At 49.4% G+C, this 20,197-nt stretch overlaps 1 protein-coding gene and 1 long non-coding RNA gene across 5 annotated transcripts in view; one reads left to right on the plus strand and one right to left on the minus strand.

The window, feature by feature from the left end:
• The window catches only part of STRA6 (signaling receptor and transporter of retinol STRA6), a 53,596-nt gene that overhangs the window by 26,889 nt on the left and 6,510 nt on the right, over nucleotides 1-20,197 (plus strand). For all 4 annotated transcript variants that reach the window (XM_038419295.2, XM_043493738.1, XM_043493736.1 and 1 more), the window contains 9 exons: nucleotides 1,298-1,437; nucleotides 2,422-2,588; nucleotides 3,024-3,146; nucleotides 6,542-6,609; nucleotides 9,065-9,135; nucleotides 9,729-9,790; nucleotides 10,517-10,700; nucleotides 14,517-14,592; nucleotides 14,908-15,041. In XM_038419295.2, the coding sequence (XP_038275223.1) occupies nucleotides 1,298-1,437; nucleotides 2,422-2,588; nucleotides 3,024-3,146; nucleotides 6,542-6,609; nucleotides 9,065-9,135; nucleotides 9,729-9,790; nucleotides 10,517-10,700; nucleotides 14,517-14,592; nucleotides 14,908-15,041 (1,025 nt within the window). The remainder of the gene's footprint in view (nucleotides 1-1,297; nucleotides 1,438-2,421; nucleotides 2,589-3,023; nucleotides 3,147-6,541; nucleotides 6,610-9,064; nucleotides 9,136-9,728; nucleotides 9,791-10,516; nucleotides 10,701-14,516; nucleotides 14,593-14,907; nucleotides 15,042-20,197) is intronic.
• On the minus strand, nucleotides 314-18,534 carry LOC122456076. Its single transcript, XR_006274719.1, has 3 exons — nucleotides 18,335-18,534; nucleotides 10,129-10,132; nucleotides 314-326 (listed from the first exon to the last, which is right to left on the minus strand). It is a non-coding gene; the product is annotated as an uncharacterized LOC122456076 (long non-coding RNA).

A 20,197-nucleotide genomic window follows, 5' to 3' on the forward strand; every position in this document is an offset into this window, starting at 1 on the left:
GTCTTCCGCTGGACTCTCTCCAATTTGTCCACATCCTTTCTGTAGATGGGGGCCTAAAACTGAACACAATACTCCAGGGGTGGCCTCACCAGTGCTGCATAGAGGAGAATAATCACTTCCCTCGATCTGCTGGCAATGCTCCTACTAATGCAGCCCAATATGCCATTAACCTTCTTGGCAACAAGGGCTCACTACTGACTCATATCCAGCTTGTCCACTGTAATCCTCAGGTTCTTTTCTGAAGAACTGCTGCTTAGCCAGTTGGTCCCCAGCCTGTAGCGGTGCATGGGATTCTTCCATCCTAAGTGCAGGACTCTGCACTTGTCCTTGTTGAATCTCATCCGATGTCTTTTGGCCCAATCCTCCAATTTGTCTAGGTCATTCTGGATCCTATCCCTACCCTCCATTGTATTTACCTCTACCCCCAGCTTAGTGTCATCTGCAAACTTGCTGAGGGTGCAGTCCATCCCATCATCCCGATCATGAATGAAGATATTGAACAAAACTGGCCCCAGGACTGACCCCTGGGGCACTCTGCTTGATATTGGCTGCCAGCTAGACATCGAGTTGTTGATCACTACCTGTTGAGCCCGATGATCTAACCAGCTTTCTATCCACCTTATAGTCCAATCATCCAATCCATACTTCTTTAACTTGCTGACAAGAATACTGTGGGAGACCATATCAAAAGCTTTGCTAAAGTCAAGGTATATCACATGCACTGCTTTCCCCATATCCACAGAGCCATATGGATCATGAATTCCCATGATCTCACCTTTTAGTCTATAAATCACCATGCATGCCTTTGGGACAGTAGAAATAAGAATTATCCATCCCTGAGAGAGGTTGCAGTTCCATGTTCCCTGCAAATGTGACAGGGACACTCAGCAATGACCATGAAGAACCACCTGTGTCCTTAAGGCAGCTCAGAGAAGCCCAGGGTATGGCTGTGGCAGGGTCAGGTTGGGGATCAGTTTCTTCCAGCTAAACAGAGGACATGGGGGACCCATCCAGATACCTTTGGTGATGAGCAGTGCTGGCAAATGGGACACACAGGTACATCCCACTGGCCACTCCATGGGGGCTTTGTGGTAACTCCCCTATTCCAGCTGTTGTATGATGCACCTAGTGGTTACCCTTTGTGGCAAGAGACAGGTGGATGTGGTACCCCAAACCACTGTGCCCTTCTCTCTCAAGCTGTCTGCAGTGGAGGAAAGGGTGATCTCCATGGGGAGGTGGGCGTGAGGGGCACCCTGTCTGTTCTCATTCTACCCCCCACTCCTCCTGATTGTTGCAGCCCTGTGAATTTCTTGGAGGCGGAGGGCCACCAGGGGCTGGTGGCAGCAGTGTTTGGAATCCTCTTCTCTTCTGTTTGTGTGCTGGTGCTGGATACCGACCCCCTGCCTTTCATTGCCAGCACCTCCCCACGCAGTCGAGGTAATGCTGGGTCATCCCTTTCTGAAGTTTGCGGGTGTTTTGCTGTTTCAATCCATTGGGCCCCTCGGAAGCCAGGGCTGTCCCCACAGGCTGTCCCAGGTGGGCACAGGGATCTCATTCAGACCAGGCTTAACTGGGTGACACCCTGAATAACTGTCTTCATTTTTTGGCTACCTTTACCCCCATGCACACATTTGTTTGTTTTAACATTTAAAATGTGTTGAGCCCTCCTTGGCCCTTCCCCAGGCATGTTTGGCCAATCTATTGCATGTCCTCTTGCACACAGATCAGTGCAAATATACTCCAGATTTCCAGACAGCATGTGCTACTGCTAACAATGGACTATATTACAACCGGGGGAGCAGGAAATGGGACTGCAGCTCCAGCAGGGCTGGGTGGGGCTCTGTTGAAAAAGCCAGTGCTGTTGTGACTCGGGCGAAACTTTGTGAAGCAGCCTTGTGCTCTGTCAGGCCCTGCCTAGTACTGCTGTTCCATCGCTTGCATTAGTACTGGTGGGTCCTGGCACTGGGAAGCCAGAGCTCCAGCTGATGTGAATGAGAGCTGCAGATGCTGAATTCCTCTGAACTGAACCAGACAAAACCAACTGGGGCTGGAGGGGAAGCGCCTTGATCTAAAAAGTGACGGTTTATCTGAGCTTCATATGGCAAAGTGAAGGTATCCCGGCAGTTAAACTCTGCTAAGTGGAGGCAGCACCCTAAGGTCTCCTCCAGTGAGCATTTAACATGGGGCAGGCTGATGGGAAGCCCTCGTGTGATGGTGGTGCCAAGGGGAAGAGAGGTGCCATGGCTGGCTATCCCTGCATGCCATTAGCATGGAGTGGATTTCCAGTCTCCAGGTTTGGGTGGCTTAATGTCTCCTCTTAACCCAATAAGCAAGTCAAGGGCATCACTTTGCCTATTAATCCTTGTACTGAGAGCTCTGCAATTTTGTTTTTTCTCTCTTCCCCCCCCCTCCCTTGTCTAGAGTACTGGAAGATCATGGCTTTGCTCTATTACCCTGCCTTCTATTATCCTTTAATTGCATGCGCCACAATCAGAAACCGAGCCGGGTACTTCATAGGCTGCTTACTCTCCTGGTGCCACTGTGTGGTCCATATCTGGCAAAAAGTGGACTGCCCTCAGTCGTCCAAGGTAAATGCAAATGAGATGCATAACATGTATATTTTTCTTCCTTCCTGGTCATATCAGCTACTAAAGACATCTCCAGGTAAGTGGAAAGGGAGCGGGGATGAATGGCTGGTGCTTGGAACTGGGAGACACTCACGGTGAAGCCTCAAGTCAGGCTCTTCTTGAGCCGAAGGTGTGGATAACTGTAGTGTAGGCCACATCGGAGCAGAGCCCTTGCAGTCTCCTAACTTAAAGCAGATGGAATAAGGCTTTTGGCTACTGCTGCATTCTGGGCATCTGCAGGCACCTGAGGAATCCTAAACTGTGAATCTTAACTCTTTGGATGGAGGGGCAACAGGAGCAGGAAGTTGTAGGTCACAGTACATAGAATACTATGTACAGGCTTGTGCTGAAGTATGAAGTGATAACCACACTTAGCAACTGTCCTCTTCTCCCCAGATTTACAGGTATTATTCCCTGCTGTCTTATGTTCCTATTATCCTCTGCCTCATAGTCCTGAGCATTTGGTATCCAGTGCTGCTTGTCAGGAGCTTCACACAGGAGAAACTGTCTGCTAGAGAGGTAATGCACTACAGCTTCCTTTCAAATCCATGCTGTGTTGACTCCGCTAAGGGCATTGTGTAGAAAACATAAATTTTCCCCCTTATGTTAGTTCCACTTCTGTGCAACAGTTATGTACCAGTTATTGGTTCAAATTTTGATCGTGTGTGCGAGCTAATTAATTAGTGAATAAGACTTTAGTGTCTGTAATCAGAGTTGAAGATGTGCCCAGCAGAGCAGATGTGGCTATAGAAGAGACACAAAATGTGGCATGAATCAGACAACTTTCAAGAAATATGCCATTCCCTGTATTTTATGTCTTCTAAAACACATTTTGGAGTGTATTGTGTTATTGGCATGGGAACTGATCAGTTCTGCAATACTTTAAATGCCATGTGTATTCATTTTTTTTCTTAATAGCAGGTCTCTCGTATTTTTATGTGTGAAATAGATCATCCCCATTTTGTAGTGAAAATGCTTGAGGTACTGATCTTGGTTCTCTGAAGTCCATGGTCACAAAATGCTTTTGACTGGTCATCGCTCTGCCAGATGGTTTTCTCATATTGTTTCCACATCTGTCTGGCCTTCTACTTAGAGCTTGTCTACAGGGAAATTTACCTTCAGTAAAAAGGAGGAGTCCTTGTGGCACCCTAGAGACTAACAAATGTATTTGGGCATAAGCTTTCATGGGCTAGAACCTACTTCATCAGATGCATGGAGTGGAAAATACAGTAGCAGGTATATATATACATAGTACATGAAAAGATGGGAGTTGCCTTACCAAGTGAGGGGTCAGTCTAACGAGACAATTCAATTAACAGTAGAATACCAAGGGAGGAAAAATCACTTTTGTAGTGATAATGAGGGTGGCCAATTTCAAACAGTTGACAAGAAAGTGTGAGTAACAGTACAGGGAAATTAATAAGGTAAAATCAGTTTTTGTAATGACCCATCCACTCCCAGTCTTTATTCAGGCCTAATTTGATGTTGTCCAGTTTGCAAATTAATTCCAGTTCTGCAGTTTCACACTGGAGTCTGTTTTTGAAGTTTTTTTGTTGAAGAATTGCTACTTTAAAGTCTGTTATTGAGTGACCAGGGAGGTTGAAGTGTTCTCCTACTAGTTTTTGAATGTTATAATTCCTGATGTCAGATTTGTGTCCATTTATTCTTTTGCATAGAGACTGTCCAGTTTGGCCAATATACATGACAGAGGGGCATTGCTGGAATATGATGGCATATATCACTACCTGCAGTAGTTCCCTTTGTGGACACTCTCTTGCTCCTGAATAGCTACTGTGTGACTTTTTAAAATTCACACCCCATCCTAATCCAAAATAACTTACAAGTGTAGACAAGCCTTTAGGGTCGAATGGGGCCACCCAAGTTCTCTAATTGTAAGGCACACTTTCCGCATCCAACTTTGCACACTGGGATGATTGTCTGTGTGCGCAAACCCCACGTCCGTGCATGTAAGTCAGTTTCCTCGCTTCCCGAGTGCATCACTTGCTCACATGGATATTTATATCTGTATCTTGTCTTCAGGCTTAATCAGCTAAGCAGATAGAAATGGCTGGGTGAAAACCAGAGGCAGGCTCTGCAAAGGTGGCCCTGGGTGTTTCTGTAGGGTTAGGCTTCAGGAACTGACTTAGCTAAACACTAAGCTGTGAACAGAGCCTCTAGTTCAGATTTTCTCAATCTTCATTGCATTGCAACCCCCTTCTGACAACAATAATTACTACATGACCCCAAGAAGGAGAACCAAAGCCCAAGCCCTGCTGCCCCAGGCTCAGGGGCCAAAGCCCAAGCCCTGCCGCCCTGCGGGGCACTGAAACTTGAAGGCTTTAGCCCTGGGCGGCGGAGCTTAGACTATGGTTTCAGCCCTAAGCCCCAGCAAGTCTAATGCCAGCCCTGGCGACCCCATTAAAACTGGGTTGAACCCACTTTGGGGTCCTGAGCCACAGTTTGAGAACCACTGCTCTAGTCCAAACTCTGCAAATATTTTATTAGCTTTCCCCCCTGGTATTTCATTACTTCTGGGCTCCAGCCAAGATCAGAAGCTGAAATGGTAGGAAGAGGTTGTTCTAGGGGCACTTTTCGCTTGTCCAGAGTTAGAAAGCAGAGGAAGTCAATGTCCCCATGAGCTTGCAAACCTAAGAGTGTCAGCTGAACATCAATCTTTTATATGTTCATTTGAGCCAACCTGTTGAGCCTCTTCACTCAGTGCTATTGACTCTCCAGTAAACCCTGTCCCGGATTCTGTGTCGTCACTTCCCACCTACCCCCTACTCTGGGGCTTGCAATCACTTAAGTTACTTTTAATCATTCTTCCAAGCAAACAAACCTTCCTATTTTATCTCCTTTCTGCTGTCATGGGCCCAGCAGGCAGCCTTCCTCCACTTCCAGAATCAGCCTTGTTTGAAAAGGGATCTGAAATGCTGAACTTCTTCTTTCCTTGCAACATCCTGATTGCACTCCAGTCAAGTGTCATTACATGCAAGGGGGATTGGAAGGTGCTCATCTCCCAAGCTTGAGTTATCTGTCCTTAATGCATCAGTTTTGTTGGTGCCTGGTCACCTCCCAGGATCCTATCCCTTGGAACTCAGCTTCAGCCGGAGTCCCCTAATGCTGCCATTTGGCACTCTAGTTGCTCCCACAAATGCGCAAGATACGCCTGTCCTTCCCTATATCTCCCAGAGTAAGAGGAGTGTGGCTGAAGTTCAGTGCATAACAGTGGTGCTGGAACTAGGGGTGCTTCTGTACCCCCTGACTTGAAGTAGTAATAAAAAAACATGATTTCCATGGTTTCTGTCATCAGCATTCCCACTATAAAAATTGTTCCGGTACCTCTGGTGCATAACAAACCTCCTTTGATGAGAGCAAAGCAGCTGGCTGTTGTTCAGCAAGGGAAGGCTCCCATTTTGAGTTGTCTTGGAATGATCCAGGCTATGATTCTCGCATCTAGATTGATATTTAGGCTCTAGTGAATGAGTTAGTGTTCTTCTGGAGTGATTAACTAAAATGTTTTGTTGCAAAATGTCAATAAAAATTGTTCATCTAAAAAGGGGATTGTGTAACACTTCTTGGTGTGGAAGTTTTATTCCTATAGCTGAATGCAACTGCTTAATGACTCTCTATTTGAAAGAAGATACTAGGTGTTGAATGAATTCAATATTGGAGGCTGCCAGTAGATGGTGCAATGCTTTCCCTAAAGAATGTATATATGGAAGGGTTTTCTTCGGACGGGGGGGCAAAAGGGAAGCAAGAATTGGACAAAAGTGGAAACCTTTGAGCACAGAGCTACTTATAGGGTTTTTGTAGATAACCACTCTAAGGAGAGAGAACCACGGTGTTGATTCAAGCATCTGACTGTGTTCTGTATCCAAATAACAAGTGGGCTTTTGTGCTGCTTTCTTTAGGTTGTAGGGAATGACTATTATAATGAATACCTGAAGACTATCCTGGCCAAAAGAACACACAAAAGAAGGTACGGCCAAAACAATGCTCTTCCTCTTCTGCAGGAACTCTGCCTGGTTCTAATCCAGTGTTTCTCGCCTGGGGGGTTGTGACCCTCCAGGGGATAGGTCAGTAAACACAATGGGGGGTTATGAGTACGGCTACGTTTTATTCATGGGTATTTTTAGTAAAAGTCATGGACAGGTCACGGGCAGTAAACAAAAATTCATGGCCCATCACCTGTCCATGACTTATACTATATACCCCTGATTAAATCTTGGGGGGGCAGCCTGGGGGTGCCATTGGTGCTTGTGGGGGGTCGCCTGGGGATGAGAGTGGGAGACTAGGGTTGCCAGGCATCTGCTTTTTTACCAGAATGGCTGGTCGAAAAAGGACCCTGGTGGCTCTGTTCAGCACCACTGACAAGGCCGTTAAAAGTCTGGTTGGTGGTGCAGCGGGACTAAGGCAGGCTCCCTGCCTGCCCTGGCTCCATTCAGCTCCCGGAAGTGACTGGCACGTCCGGCTCCTAGGTGCAGGGGCAGCCAGGAAAGCTCCGTGTGCTGCCCCCACCCTGAGCACCGCCTCTGCAGCTCCTTTTGGCTGGGAACCATGGCGATGGAGCTGTGGGGGCAGCGCCTGTGGGTGCGGGCACCACGCACTGAGCAAAGCTGCCTGGCCCCTCTGCCTAGGAGCTGGCTGCTTCTGGCAGCAGCGTGGAACCAGGGCAAGGAGGGAGCCTGCCTTAGCCCCGCTGTGGCACCAACTGGGAGTCACCTGAAGTAAGTGCCGGCCGGCCGGAGTCAAAATCCCCTGCCCTAGGTCGGAACCCCCTCCCGCACCCAAATCCCCTGCCATGGGTCAGAACCCCCACACAGACTCCAACCCCCTGCCCCAATCCAGAGCCCCCTCCTGCGTCCCAAACCCCTCATCCCCAACCCCACCCCAGAGTCCACACCCCCAGTCAGAACTTGCACCACCTCCCGCACCCCAATCTCCTGCTCCAGCCCAGAGCCTCTTCCTGCATCTCAACCCCCTCCCCACCCCAGAGCCCACACCCCCAGCCAGAGCCCTGACCCAGACCTGAGCCCGCTGCTGCACTCTGAACTCCTCGGCTCCAGGCCCTTCCTGCACCAAAAACCCCTCATCCCAGGCCCCACCCTGGAGCCATTACCCCCTCCCACACTCCAACCCCCTGCCACAGCCCAGTGAAAGTGAATGAGGGTGGTGGGGAGAGCAAGCAACAGAGGGAGGGGGGATGGAGTGAGTAGGGGGAAAGGGTGTTGGGTTTTGTGCGATTAGAAAGTTGGCAACCCTAGAGGGGGCGGGTGGCAGCATGCAGCGCGGAACCACATTGGTACGGGGGGCTGGCAGGGTTGGCAGGCTCCCTCCCTGGCTCCGTGCCTCCCTGGAAGTGGTGACATCCCTCATCTCCTAGGCGGAGGCATGGTCACACAGCTCTGCATGCTGCTTCCTCCCCAAATACCGGGAACCTTGGCCAATGGGAGCTCTGGGTGTGGTGCCTGCAGGCAGAGACAGCATGCAGAGCCCCCTGGCTGCCCCTCCCCCTAGGAGCTGAGGGGTGTTGCCATTTTCAGGGAGTCCCCTTAGGTAAGCACTGCCCAGAGCCCTCACCCCCTCCTGTGCCCCAACCCCAGCCTTGAGCCTCCTACCCAAACTCCTGCTGCAGGGTGGGGTGGGCGATGACCCAAGATTCCCCCAGCAGCGACCAGTGCAGCTGGCCCAGGGGCCACCTGAGCTGCTCAGGCAGCCCCCAGGCCATCCGTACCAGCTGCTGCAGAAGTCACAGATTCCATGACTTTCCGTGATTCCATGACCTCCATGACAAACTCACAGCCTTACTTATGAGACATTGAAAACTTCATTTGTCTAAAGCAAAGAAAATCTTTCTCTCCCCTCCCCACACACTCTTGCCCTCCAACATCAAGTTTTCTGTTGCCTTCTCAAAACACACACATTATGGATGTAAATGTAATCTTTACTGGGTTTCATACTTGACCATCATGCTGTAGTTCACACAGGAATTCAGGGCAGTCCTATGGCCCATCTCATACAAGGGGTCAGACTAGACGATCCCACTGGATTCCTTCTGACTTTGGATTCCATTACTCTTGTTATCATTGACACTTCTTTACTCTTATACCAAATGGCCTAGAAAGGTTGGGAAATGCTGCTCTGAACAGTGCTTTTGCTGTTGTTAGAAAGGAAGCTGTTCTCGAGGTGGTGGTAAGCTCAGGACCACATACACTGGCTGGGCTGTGCATGGGGAGCCTGGGGCTGGAGTGGCTATGCATGCTACAAGTCAGGACTGAGGTGTATTGGCAGAACTGAGTGTACTAGCTTCATCAGAACTTCCACCCAAAAGGGCAGGCTGCTGATGCTGATCGATAAGTGTTAAAAACCAAAGCAGTGCTTTTGTTCTGGGCCAACGTTTCATACCTGACTCATCACAATTCTTCCTCTTCCAGCTCCAGGAAAGTAAGTCTCCTCTCGAGGGCACAGATGTATTTACGCTCTTACATCTACACACCCCAGGAAGGTACTGTATGACAAGATCTTCTGATGCGCTCTTAGGCATATCAGGGTCTCTGGCACTAGACTTCCTCCCACATGAAATAACTGTGTTTCTTGGCTCTCTCTCTCAAAGCATCTATGCCGAGGCAGCTGCTGTACTAAATATGCACAACTCAATTTGCATGAATTGTCATCTTTGTGAGAGGAAATTTGGGGTGTTGCAAGGAGAGTGCTAACTCCATTGGCATGACATCGTTGTGTCCCAGATTGCATGAAGGTTTCTGTGTTATTAGGCTTCTTCCCTCATGTATGTGTTTAGCAGTTCAGTTGACTGTTGTTGCATTGACAGAGTGGATGGGTGGAATCTGGAATCTGGATGTGCTGAGGAAGGCCTGGATGAAACCATAGTGGTGGGGATGCTTTTGGCTAGAGGGAGAGGGGTCAGACAGCTATGAACGGATGTAATGAAACTGGATGGATGGCGAGAGTGACTGACACTGTGAAGGAATGGAAGCCCAGATGGATGCCTTTTGCTAACTTGTCACCCTGCTGCTCATAAGCCTCAGGCTGGAATTGGTCTCCTGTCTCTTATGTCCCCCTATCATTCTGGGATTTCAGGGTTCCAGGTTCCTTTGAAGCTGGTTCTCTCTGTAACCACAGCCGTGATTGCTGTTTACCAGGTAAGGCCATAGCAATGCCCCTGCTGGGCCTGTGGATGGCCCTGCTAGCCTGTCCTGTTGTTTCCCATGCCCTACTTACATTCTGTGTGAGTGGGGAAGCAAGATGGGCAGCCCCACCAACTGCCAAGCTCCCGCACCCATCCCACCCATTCTGTGACTTGCCCTGAGCACTGTGAGGGTTCTCCCAGGAGCAAGCAGGATTAACCTCAGTGACAGGCTGCATTGTCCCAAGGGTCACTCCTGGCTAATGGAGCCTGCAGCACCCTTCTGTACTCATTGCAGCTATTACTGTGCTGTGGCAGGGTGATCAGCTTCAGCAAGGACCAGGCTCTGGTCACAGCCCTGCTTTCCATCTGCAGCAGGGCCAGACGTGGCAGCTGCCCACAGCTCTCTCTGTTGGTGTTCATTTTGTGTGCTCCCGCCAGCACAGTGGACGAGAGACTGGAACTGAGGACTCCTGCCCTGGCAGCCTCAGGCCAGTCCCAGTTTGCAGAACGGACTGGAGTTTTTAACCCTTTTCTTGCTGTCACCTTTCCATTGTGTCTGAGGCTCTGGCACCCATGTCCCCCTTGCTTCCTCCACTCCATGGCAGTGTCCAGGATGTGGTCAGCAGCTGCTGTGGGGCGGGAGTTTACCACAGTGGCGGTGAACAGGTTGCTGGTGCACATGCATGAGCACACTCCCTTGCACACTGTCTGTAGCGCTCACCAGGCTCTTGGTTCACAGATGGCCTTGCTGCTGCTCGTCGTCTTCGTCCCCAACATTCAGATAGTGAGGGCAGGGATGACGAAGGAAATCACTGTCCTGCTGGTTCAGTTTGGTGTTGTGCCCTCAGAGAACCCGAGGAGTGTCCCTGGAGACATGGAGCGGGAGCTGGACACAGTCAGACACTATCTTTGGTCACTGGAAGGTGAGTCTCTCCAAGTCTGTCAAGCTTGATGCTGGGGGTGCCCATGATCCCAGTCCCGTTTCCCTGCCTAAATCCTGGGCTGTATGTGTAGAGGCCCAACGGCCTCTGTCTGGTACAGCATGGACGATGGCAAGGAAAGCTTCCAAACTGCCATGCTTTGGAGCGACGTCTTGAAGGAGGTGTTCAGTCTGTATGCCTCTTCTTCCTTCCCACACTATACACACTTCTCTGTCGCGGAGCTCTCTGCTGAGACTACCCAAGAAACAGGCAATTTGTCTAGGTGACAGCAAAGGTCTGTGATACTGAAACTTACTCTCAGGATCAAGATGCACCAAAGAATTCCTGACCTCTTAACATTTAAGTATCAACTCTTCCCCTTCAACTAGAGCAAAGCTGCACAGACCAAAGCAAATTCCCAGCTCCCCAGAGTGAGAGGACAACAGCTGCTTGGGTTGGTTTTTTCTCTCTCCTTTTAATGAGTAAAAATAACTAACTAAATGGAACTAAGGGCACCACTCAGTCACTGAGCCATTTGTCCCATGGTAATAGAGACACCTGCGTAGCAGGGCGGTGACCATCAGCTAGACTGGTTTACATAGCGGTATGTAATGTTTAAAACAGGAGTGTGAACACTGTGAATCTTGGGTTCTGTCCCTGCTCCTGAGTGTGTTGCTAATCCCATTGTTTGTGGGTGTGCAGGGAGATGGGGTGTGGTTGGTGTTGGGAGGGAAGTTCCTGGATGTAAGAGATTAAAAATTCAAAAGTCTGATCCAAAGAAGTCAATGGGAGTTTCTCCATTGACATCATTGGACTGTGGGTCTGCCTTGAGGCTGCAGTTCAGCAAGGTATTGAAGCACATGCCCTGAGAAGCCTACGAGGGGTCTCGCTACTCAGGTGCTTAAGTAAGGCATGTACGTACATACCTCGCTGAATTGGGGTTCAACAGCTGATCTCATGGGCCCCTGTGGTAGTGTTGGTGGGAGAGGTTTGATAGGAGAAACTTTCAGACCAAAGCGTAGTCATGGGAATTGGGACAATCTGAAATGCTGCACTGTCCTCTGAATCTTTCCAAGAGGTTGGTTTGAAATTTAGAAGAGGCCTGGTCCTCTGGAAGGATGCCAGGAAAATTAATGTAACAGGACTCTGGTTTCCAGTCGCTGGGAGATGAATGCCTAATAGTGCTTTGATTCCATTGAAAATTACTTCCACTAACAACTTCTAAAAGGCCCAGAGTGTGTTTTTTTGCTATGTTCTGTCTAAAGTCTCTCTTTCACCTCCCCTCTGATTCATTCCCCCCGACACAAACACTCTGCCCCTGCTTTCTCTTAGCATTAGGTGCACAGGTGTGCCATGTGGGCTGGCTCAATGCAGGGGTTGTACCTTCGGTTTGTGGTAATAGGTCCCAATCACAGAGAAACTCTAGAAATTGGAATACTGGGCTGCTGGGAAAGGAGTCTTGGAGAGTGAAGAGGATGGCTCAAAGGTTAGGGGAGTAACCTGGGCCTTGGGAGACTCCTGTGCAATTCTCTCCTCTGCCACAAGCTCCAATATGTGACTTTGGTCAAGTCACTTAGTCTCTCTTTGCCCCTATTTCCCATCTATGCAATGGGGATAACAGCTCTGCCTTGCCTCATAGTCACAGGTTTCAGAGTAGCAGCCGTGTTAGTCTGTATTCGCAAAAAGAAAAGGAGTACTTGTGGCATCTTAGAGACTAACAAATTTATTAGAGCATAAGCTTTCGTGAGCTACAGCTCACTTCATCGGATGCATTTGGTGGAATGCATCCGATGAAGTGAGCTGTAGCTCACGAAAGCTTATGCTCTAATAAATTTGTTAGTCTCTAAGGTGCCACAAGTACTCCTTTTCTTTTTGCCTCATAGTGGGTTTCGGATGCTAAAGAGTGTGAGATATGGTGGTGATGGAGAGCCAGAGATGGCCCTGTTTGAAATAGTTTGTGTGCCTCTTACTCAAAGCAGGAGCTGTCAGCTCTTTTCCTGACTCTTTCCAGGCCTGAAGTTTCTAGGCCTGATCACTAAAACCCCCACCAGGCTGCATAGCAAAGTTCTAAAATGTGGATGCTGCTGCAAACGGCAGAGAGATGGAGACATGAAAAGAAAACCCTGGTCTCGTGCCAGCAAATGAAGAGTGCTGTGAATGCCAAGCAGAGAAGGGGGGCAAGAGGAGAAATGTATCCACAGCCAGCAATTCAACGCTACAGATGCTATTGTTCAGGGGGACTTTGATATGTGTTGGAATTGAGCAGATGGCTTCTAGAGTGTGTAACTACAAAGCCCTGGTGTGGAAGGGTGAGGGATTGGCTAATTCAAAGCCCCCAACAGGAGGACAGGCAGATGAGCTCTTGGCCCTGTTGCCTCTGGCTAGCATGTGTCCCCTTGTTCAGTCAGCCTCTCCTTTATGCACTTAGAACAATGGCAGCACTTCTTTGCAAACAGCGACACATTAAAAATCCTGCTTCCTGACATCTCTCTCCCCATCCCAGCTCCCCCCTTTCAAAGATATTTTTACAGCCTGTCATTCCTTTCACACTTCTGCTGGCTGATTTCTGCTGTGACATTTTGAATGTGTCTAACTGTTTTTGTAGACTCACTAAGTGCTTGGGGAGGGAGTGGGGGTGGGAAGAGAGTGGCTGACTGGGGTGACTGGTAATGACTATGGAGACTGTCTCTGGGTGAGTGGCCCTTTAAAGAGAGAGAGGTCCTGTCCCACCTGTAACATTTAGCTCATCTTTCAGGTGGAGAAAAGAAGTGAAGTCACATGCTGGATAGATCACATAGCTAACTCAGGCTGGGGGGTGGGGGGCAGAGACCCAGAGGGAGATTCCGGGTAGCGAGCCCTGGGAGTCACTCACTGCTTGATTTGAGGGGTGAAAGAGACTTGGAGTGGCTGGGCACAGCTTTGAGACTGGGGTGACTGTCTCTTTTGTGTTTGTTTTGGATTTGGATACCCCAGGAGGATGGACTCTTGTCTTTAATGACCTAGCTGGAGGCTGTAACTGCAACCACCAAAGCAGGCTGGAAGGCAGGGATGTCTAACCATGCAGCAGCTAGCTCAAAGCCAGACTGCGTATTGTGGCTGCGGAGCCTGTAACCCTAGGGTGATGGTGTGTGTCTGTGTGGATCTGTAGTTATTGGCTGTCATTCCTATCGGGTGGGAGTTCTGTTCCATGATACAAGCTAGCTTGGCCTGGCTCTTTGCACCCCACGCAATCACTGGAGGAGCCAAGCACGTGGGAGGCTGCTGAATGTATCCATGTGATGCACCTGTGAGATGGGGAAAATATTTCACTATTTTATGTGTAGGGAAACTGAGGCACAGAGGTTATGGAAGGTCACACAGGCAGAGCCAGGAACTGAACTCAAGTCCCAGTCCAGTGCCTTAACCACCAGGTGGTTTCTCCAGGTGACAAACAACCACATCACGCCTCCCTCCTCCAATTTTAGCAAGGTGGCTGAGGTTTGAATGGGCCATGGATGCTAGTGGAGATCCCTCTGGGGCAGGATGGAAGTGTGCTAACAGAACAGTGCTGGGAAGCCTGATGCTGCCCTTGCATATGTTGCAGTGACTGCATAAACAGAGCCAGAAGTCATCCAGTTCTGCCCCTCTGGCACCTTTCACCAGCGCTAGAGATGCAGCAATGAAAATGTCACAATAAACTTGTAAATCAGTGTCAGGAAGATGGGGGAGGGGGAAGGTCCATTGAATGGTGGGCAGCGACTGGGTCCAGTTCTGGATCTAGCACAATCCATTGTGCTGATCTGGTTCAAATGACAGCTGTCTCTGTCTGCTCCCTTACAGTGTGCTATGTCTGCTCCCTTGTGCTCTCCTGCCTGCTCACCTTCTCCATGCTGATGAGATCCCTGGTGATGCACAGGTGAGAGCCTGTTTCTGACTTTCTGTTCCCAAGCCTCAGCACGGTGGACCAGAGAGAGCTTTCTATGTGTTCCCCACCCTATCCCCTGTCTGACATCTCCCCAGGTAGCGGAACTTGGGGAGACTGGGCCTGTGGGTGGAATGAGGGACTCTCGCATACTCTCCTTCATACTAGCTTTTTTCCTCCCCATCTGCCCTGAACTCCTTCAGGGCTTGGGATAACCCTGGTCATAGAACCAAAATGCCTCCCCTACACACACCTTTCCCATGCTGCCTTTGGATGTAGAAAAGGTCTATCTGGCCTCTCTTTCCACAGGGCCAATCTGAAGGCTTTGTACCGAGGGGCTGTCCTAGATGTCTTCTGCCGTGCCCAGATGCTCCTCCCTTCCCAACAGGCTCTGGTCTGTTGGATGAGCTTTGCCAGCTTCCAGACTGCATTCGCCTGCTTGGGTAACTCCTCCTCAAAGAGGAACCAAACACTGTGTTGGTCCTTAGGCCTAAGAGATGGTGTCATGGGCTGGGGCTTTGGAGGGAAGAGTCGAATTTTCACAGGCTGTAGGTAAATGCTGAGGCATAGTTGAGATACATAAGCTCAGCTCCTCAGCTGGTGTCAATTGGCAGAGCTCCACTCACAGTCAATGCAACTGCTAGGATTGACACCAACTGCAGCACTCACACCAGGATACGGAAATGGAAATAGTTCGGTTTGTCAGTAAAAGTGGAATCTTCTGTGGAAGAATAATCCTTTGTTTAAAATGCCCCCCAATCTTGTTTAGTAGGCCTGGTTACCTCTCTGATGGAAAATCTTTTGAGCAGCCCTGGTTAATAGATGTCATGAGCATGTTCCAGACATAAGTAGGGTATGTTTATAGATGGCATTAAGCCTATCGGAAGAAGCTACACATGGTTATTAGCAATCTATTGACCCCTTGGCAAATCCAGCAGACTTTGCCCTGGTCTACACTACGGGGTTAGGTGGAATTTAGCTGCATTAGGTTGATTTAAAAATGGATGCATCCACACAACCAAGCCCGTGCCGTCGACTTAAAGGGCTTTTAAAATTGACTTCTGTACTCCTCCCCAGCGAGGGGAGTAAAGCTAAAATCGACCTTGCTGGGTTGAATTTGGGGTAGTGCAGACACAAATTGATGGTAATGGCCTCCAGGAGCTATCCCAGAGTGCTCCAATGTGACCACTCTGGAGAGCACTTTGAACTCCGATGCACTAGCCAGGTACACAGGAAAAGCCCTGGGAACTTTTGAATTTCATTTCCTGTTTGGTCAGCGTGGCAAACTCAGCAGCACAGGTGACCATGCAGTCCCCCCAGAATTGCAAACAAGCTCCAACATGGACCATGGACCAGCACAAAGGGAGACACTGGATCTGATCGCTGTATGCGGAGAAGCATCTGTGCAGGCAAAACTCCAAGCAAAAAGAAGAAATGCAAATATATTTGCCAAAATCTCACAGGGCATGATGGAGAGAGGATAGAACAGGGACACACAGTAATGCCACATGAAAGTTAAGGAGCTCAGGCAAGCCTACCAAAAGACAAAGAAGGCAAACAGGCTCTCCGGGTCAGAGCCCCATACATGCCACTTCTATGATCAGTTGCATGGCATTCTAGGGGGGACCCTACCATACCCCACCACTGTCTGTGGACACCTGCAAGGGGGGAGTCTCATGCAACAGGGAGAAGGATTTTGTCGATGATGAGGAGGAGGAGAATGTGGAGCAGACAAGCAGTGAATCTGTTCTCCCCGGCAGCTAGGACCTTTTCATCACCCTGGACCCAATACCCTCCGAAAGCGGGATCCCCGACCCTGAAGCCAGAGGAGGCAGCTCTGGTGAGTGCACATTTGTAACTACAGTACAGGGTTTAAAAGCAATAGTGTTTAATGTTTGATTTGCCCTGAAGAATTGGGATGCATTCGTGGCCAGTACAGCTACTGGAAAAAGTCTGTTCACATATCTGGGGATGGAGGGGGAATCCTCCAGGGACATCTCTATGAAGCTCTCCTGGAGGTACTCTGAAAGCCTTTACAGAAGGTTTCTGGGGAGGGCTTCCTTATTTCGTCCTCCATGGTAGGACACTTTACCATGGCAAGCCACTAGCAAGTATTTTGGAATCATTGCAGCACAAAGCGTGGCAGCAAATGGTCCTGGGTTTTGGTCGCATTCGAGCAACATTTGGTCTATATCTTTCTGTGTTAGCCTCAGGAGAGTGATATCATTCATGGTCACCTGGTTGAAATAGGGGAATTTTTTTAAGGGAACAGTAAAAAGACCCTGTTCGTGCTGGGCTACTTTGCCATGTGGTGGTGGAAGGGGTAAAGGGATCATCCCAGAGAATAGCCACGCGGTGGGGTGGGGGGAGGTGTGTGCTGCACATCCACCCAAAAACTGCAGCCTCTCCTTTTAAATGTGAAACCCAACCCATTGCTTGCTATGGGAAAGGATGGTGCTGCAGTTTGAAACCATTCCCACATGTTATGCGTAAGAAGCCAACCCCGCATACCCTGTGCCTTACCATGGCTGCCTGGAAACTGAATTCTGTTGCCCAGCTGTGTGAGATGTGTCACCATACCAGCAGGCGCTCAATATAAAAGGCAAAATGTGACCTTGTACCTAAAGCACATGTGCTGTCTGCTGTGAATTGCTTGATTCACTGTGAAAGAGTATCCCTTTTGTTCTCAGAAATTTATCAACTTAAATTTTACTCTCCCTTTTTATCTCACCCCCAGGTGCAAATGTTTCTATGCTCCCCCATCATCTCCATCCCTGAGGTTATCACAGATTAGAAGGCAAAACCACCACACTCGTGATTACATGTTTTCGAGCTCATGCAGTCCTCCTGCCCTGATCGGGCACAGCTGAATGCATGGAGGCATTCAGTGTTAGAGGCCAGGAAAGCATTAAGTGAGCGTGAAGAGCAGAGGCAGGAGCGCGAAGAGTGGAGGAAGGAGGCGATGCTGAGGCTAATGGGGGAGCAAACGGACATGATGAAGCATCTGGTGGAGCTGCAGGAAAGCCAACAGGAGCACAGACCCCCGCTGCAACCATTGTACAACCACCGGACCTCCTCCCCAAGTTCCATATCCTCCACACCCAGACACCCAAGAACACAGGGGGTGGGAGGCTCTGGGCACCCAGCCACTGCACTCCAGAGGATGGTCCAAGCAACAGAAGGCTGTCATTCAAACAGTTTGATTTGTAGAGTGGTTACAAAAAGCAATGTGGCCTTGTCCTTCCCTCCTTCCCCACCCCACTCCACCCCACCCCACCCAGGCTACCTTGTCAGTTATCTCACTTTTTTAATTAATAAAAAAAGAATGTGTGGTTTCAAAACAATAGTTACTTTATTTCGAGGGAGTGTGGTTTGGTTACAGGGAATTAAAATCAACCAAGGGGGGTGGGTTTGTATCAAGGAGAAACACACACAACAGTCACACCATAGCCTGGCCAGTCATGAAACTGGTTTTCAAAGCCTCTCTGATGCGTAGCGTGCCTAGCTGTGCTTTTTTAATTGCCCTGCTGTCTGCCTGCTCAAAATTGGATGCCAGGTGATTTGCCTCAACCTCCCACCCCACCATAAACGTCTCCCCCTTACTCTCACAGATATTATGCACCACATAGCAAGCAGCAATAACAATGGGAATGTGGTTGCGCTGAGGTCTGACCTAGTCAGCAAACAGCACCAGCGAGCTTTTAAACGTCCAAAGGCACAGTCTACCACCGTAGACTATAGTTGAACTGTTCCTTACTACTGTCCAGGCTGCCTGTGTAAGGCTTCATAAGCCATGAGAGCAAGGGGTAGACTGAGTCCCCAAAGATAACTATTGGCATTTCAACAACCCCAATGTTAATTTTGTGGTCTGGAAAGTAAGTCCCTTCTTGCAGCTGCTCAAACAGCCTGGAGTTCCTAAATATGCGAGTGTTATGCACCTTTCCCGGCCATCCCACATTGATGTCGGTGAAACATCCCTTGTGATCCACCAGTGCTTGCACCATCATTGAGAAGTACCCCTTGCAGTTTATGTACTGCGGTTTATGTACTGGTTGGCAAAGTGGTTTGGTGCCAAGATGGGGATATGCGTTCCATCTATCGCCCCACCACAGTTAGGGAACCCATTGCATTATGACCTGCACATTTCCCAGAGTCACATCCCTTGATAACAGAATGTCAATGATTGCACTGGCTACTTGGATCACAGCAGCCCCCACAGTAGGCTTGCCCACTCCAAATTGATTCCCGATTGACCAGTAGCAGTCAGGCATTGCAAGCTTCCACAAGGCTATTGCCACTCAACTGTCAGGGCAGCTCTCATCTTGGTATTCCTGCTCTTCAGGGTGCGGGAAAGTAACTCACAGAGTTCTAGGAAAGTGGCCTTACGCATGCAAAAGTTCCACAGCCACTGTGAATCATCCCATACCTGCGACACTGCGGTCCCACCACTCTGTGCTTGTTTGCCTGGCCCAGAATCAGCATTCCACTGTATCAACCAGCCCCACTGCCGCCATGATGTGCCAATTGCCACAGCCTGTGCTTTCAGGAACATCTGTGTCCATGTCCTCATCAAAATCCTCCTCGTGATGGCGTCTCTTAACCTGGTTCTGCATATACTCCAGGATAATGCATGAGGTGTTTATAATGCTCATAACAGCAGCGGTGATGGTGAGCTGAGCGGGCTCCATGCTTGCCGTGGTATGGTGTCTGCAGGAGAGCAGAGTTGCAGCGGAAGCAGTGGATGATGACGGTTAGCAGCACCCAGGAGGACCAGAACGGATCCATCGAGCTGCAGGAGAGCAGAGTTGCAGCGGAAGCGGTGGATGATGATGGATAGCAGATGCACCGTCTGCTGACAGCAGCACCCAGGACACAACAGCAGCAGTGTCAGTGAGCTGAGCTGAGTGGGCTGCATGCTCGCTGTGGTATGGCGCCTGCATGGAAAAAAGGTGCGAAACAATTGTCTGCCATTGCTTTCACGGAGGGAGGGACGACTGACGACATGTACCCAAAACCACCCATGACAATGTTTTTGCCCCATCAGGCATTGGGAGCTTAACCCAGAATTCCAATGGGCGGCGGAGACTGCGGGAACTGTGGGATAGCTACTCACACTGCACTGCTCCATAAGTCGATGCTAGCCATGGTAGTGAGGATGCAGTCCGCCAATTTAATGCGCTTAGTGTGGACATATGCAATCGACTGTATAAAATCGACTTCTATAAAATCGACCTAATTTCGTAGTGTAGACATACCCTTAGTAACACTATACTTAACCCTTATTAACCTTTGAAAAATGGAACAAGAACAAAGGTTGACCATAATGGGCAGGCACTAATTGACCTTTTTTGCCATTTCAGCAGTGAGACTAAGGGCTGCATTGGCCATAGAGCCTGAACTCCCTTCCCACCACGCAAAAGTAGACTTCTAAGTCAGATGGTATGTGTTGCAGATGTGGGAGGGGACGCTTGCCCAGCCTCTTCCGCATCTGACTGGTAGATAAGTGGTGGGTGTCAGTCTGCAGAGCTGTCAAGCTGCACTTTCCCTAGTAGTGAAGTGGTAGGCCTGTAGCCATCGCGATCTGGGCGGGGGCTAGAGC

Source organism: Dermochelys coriacea, chromosome 10 (genome assembly GCF_009764565.3).
Source record: "Dermochelys coriacea isolate rDerCor1 chromosome 10, rDerCor1.pri.v4, whole genome shotgun sequence".
In the NCBI taxonomy this organism is placed as follows: domain Eukaryota; kingdom Metazoa; phylum Chordata; order Testudines; family Dermochelyidae; genus Dermochelys; species Dermochelys coriacea.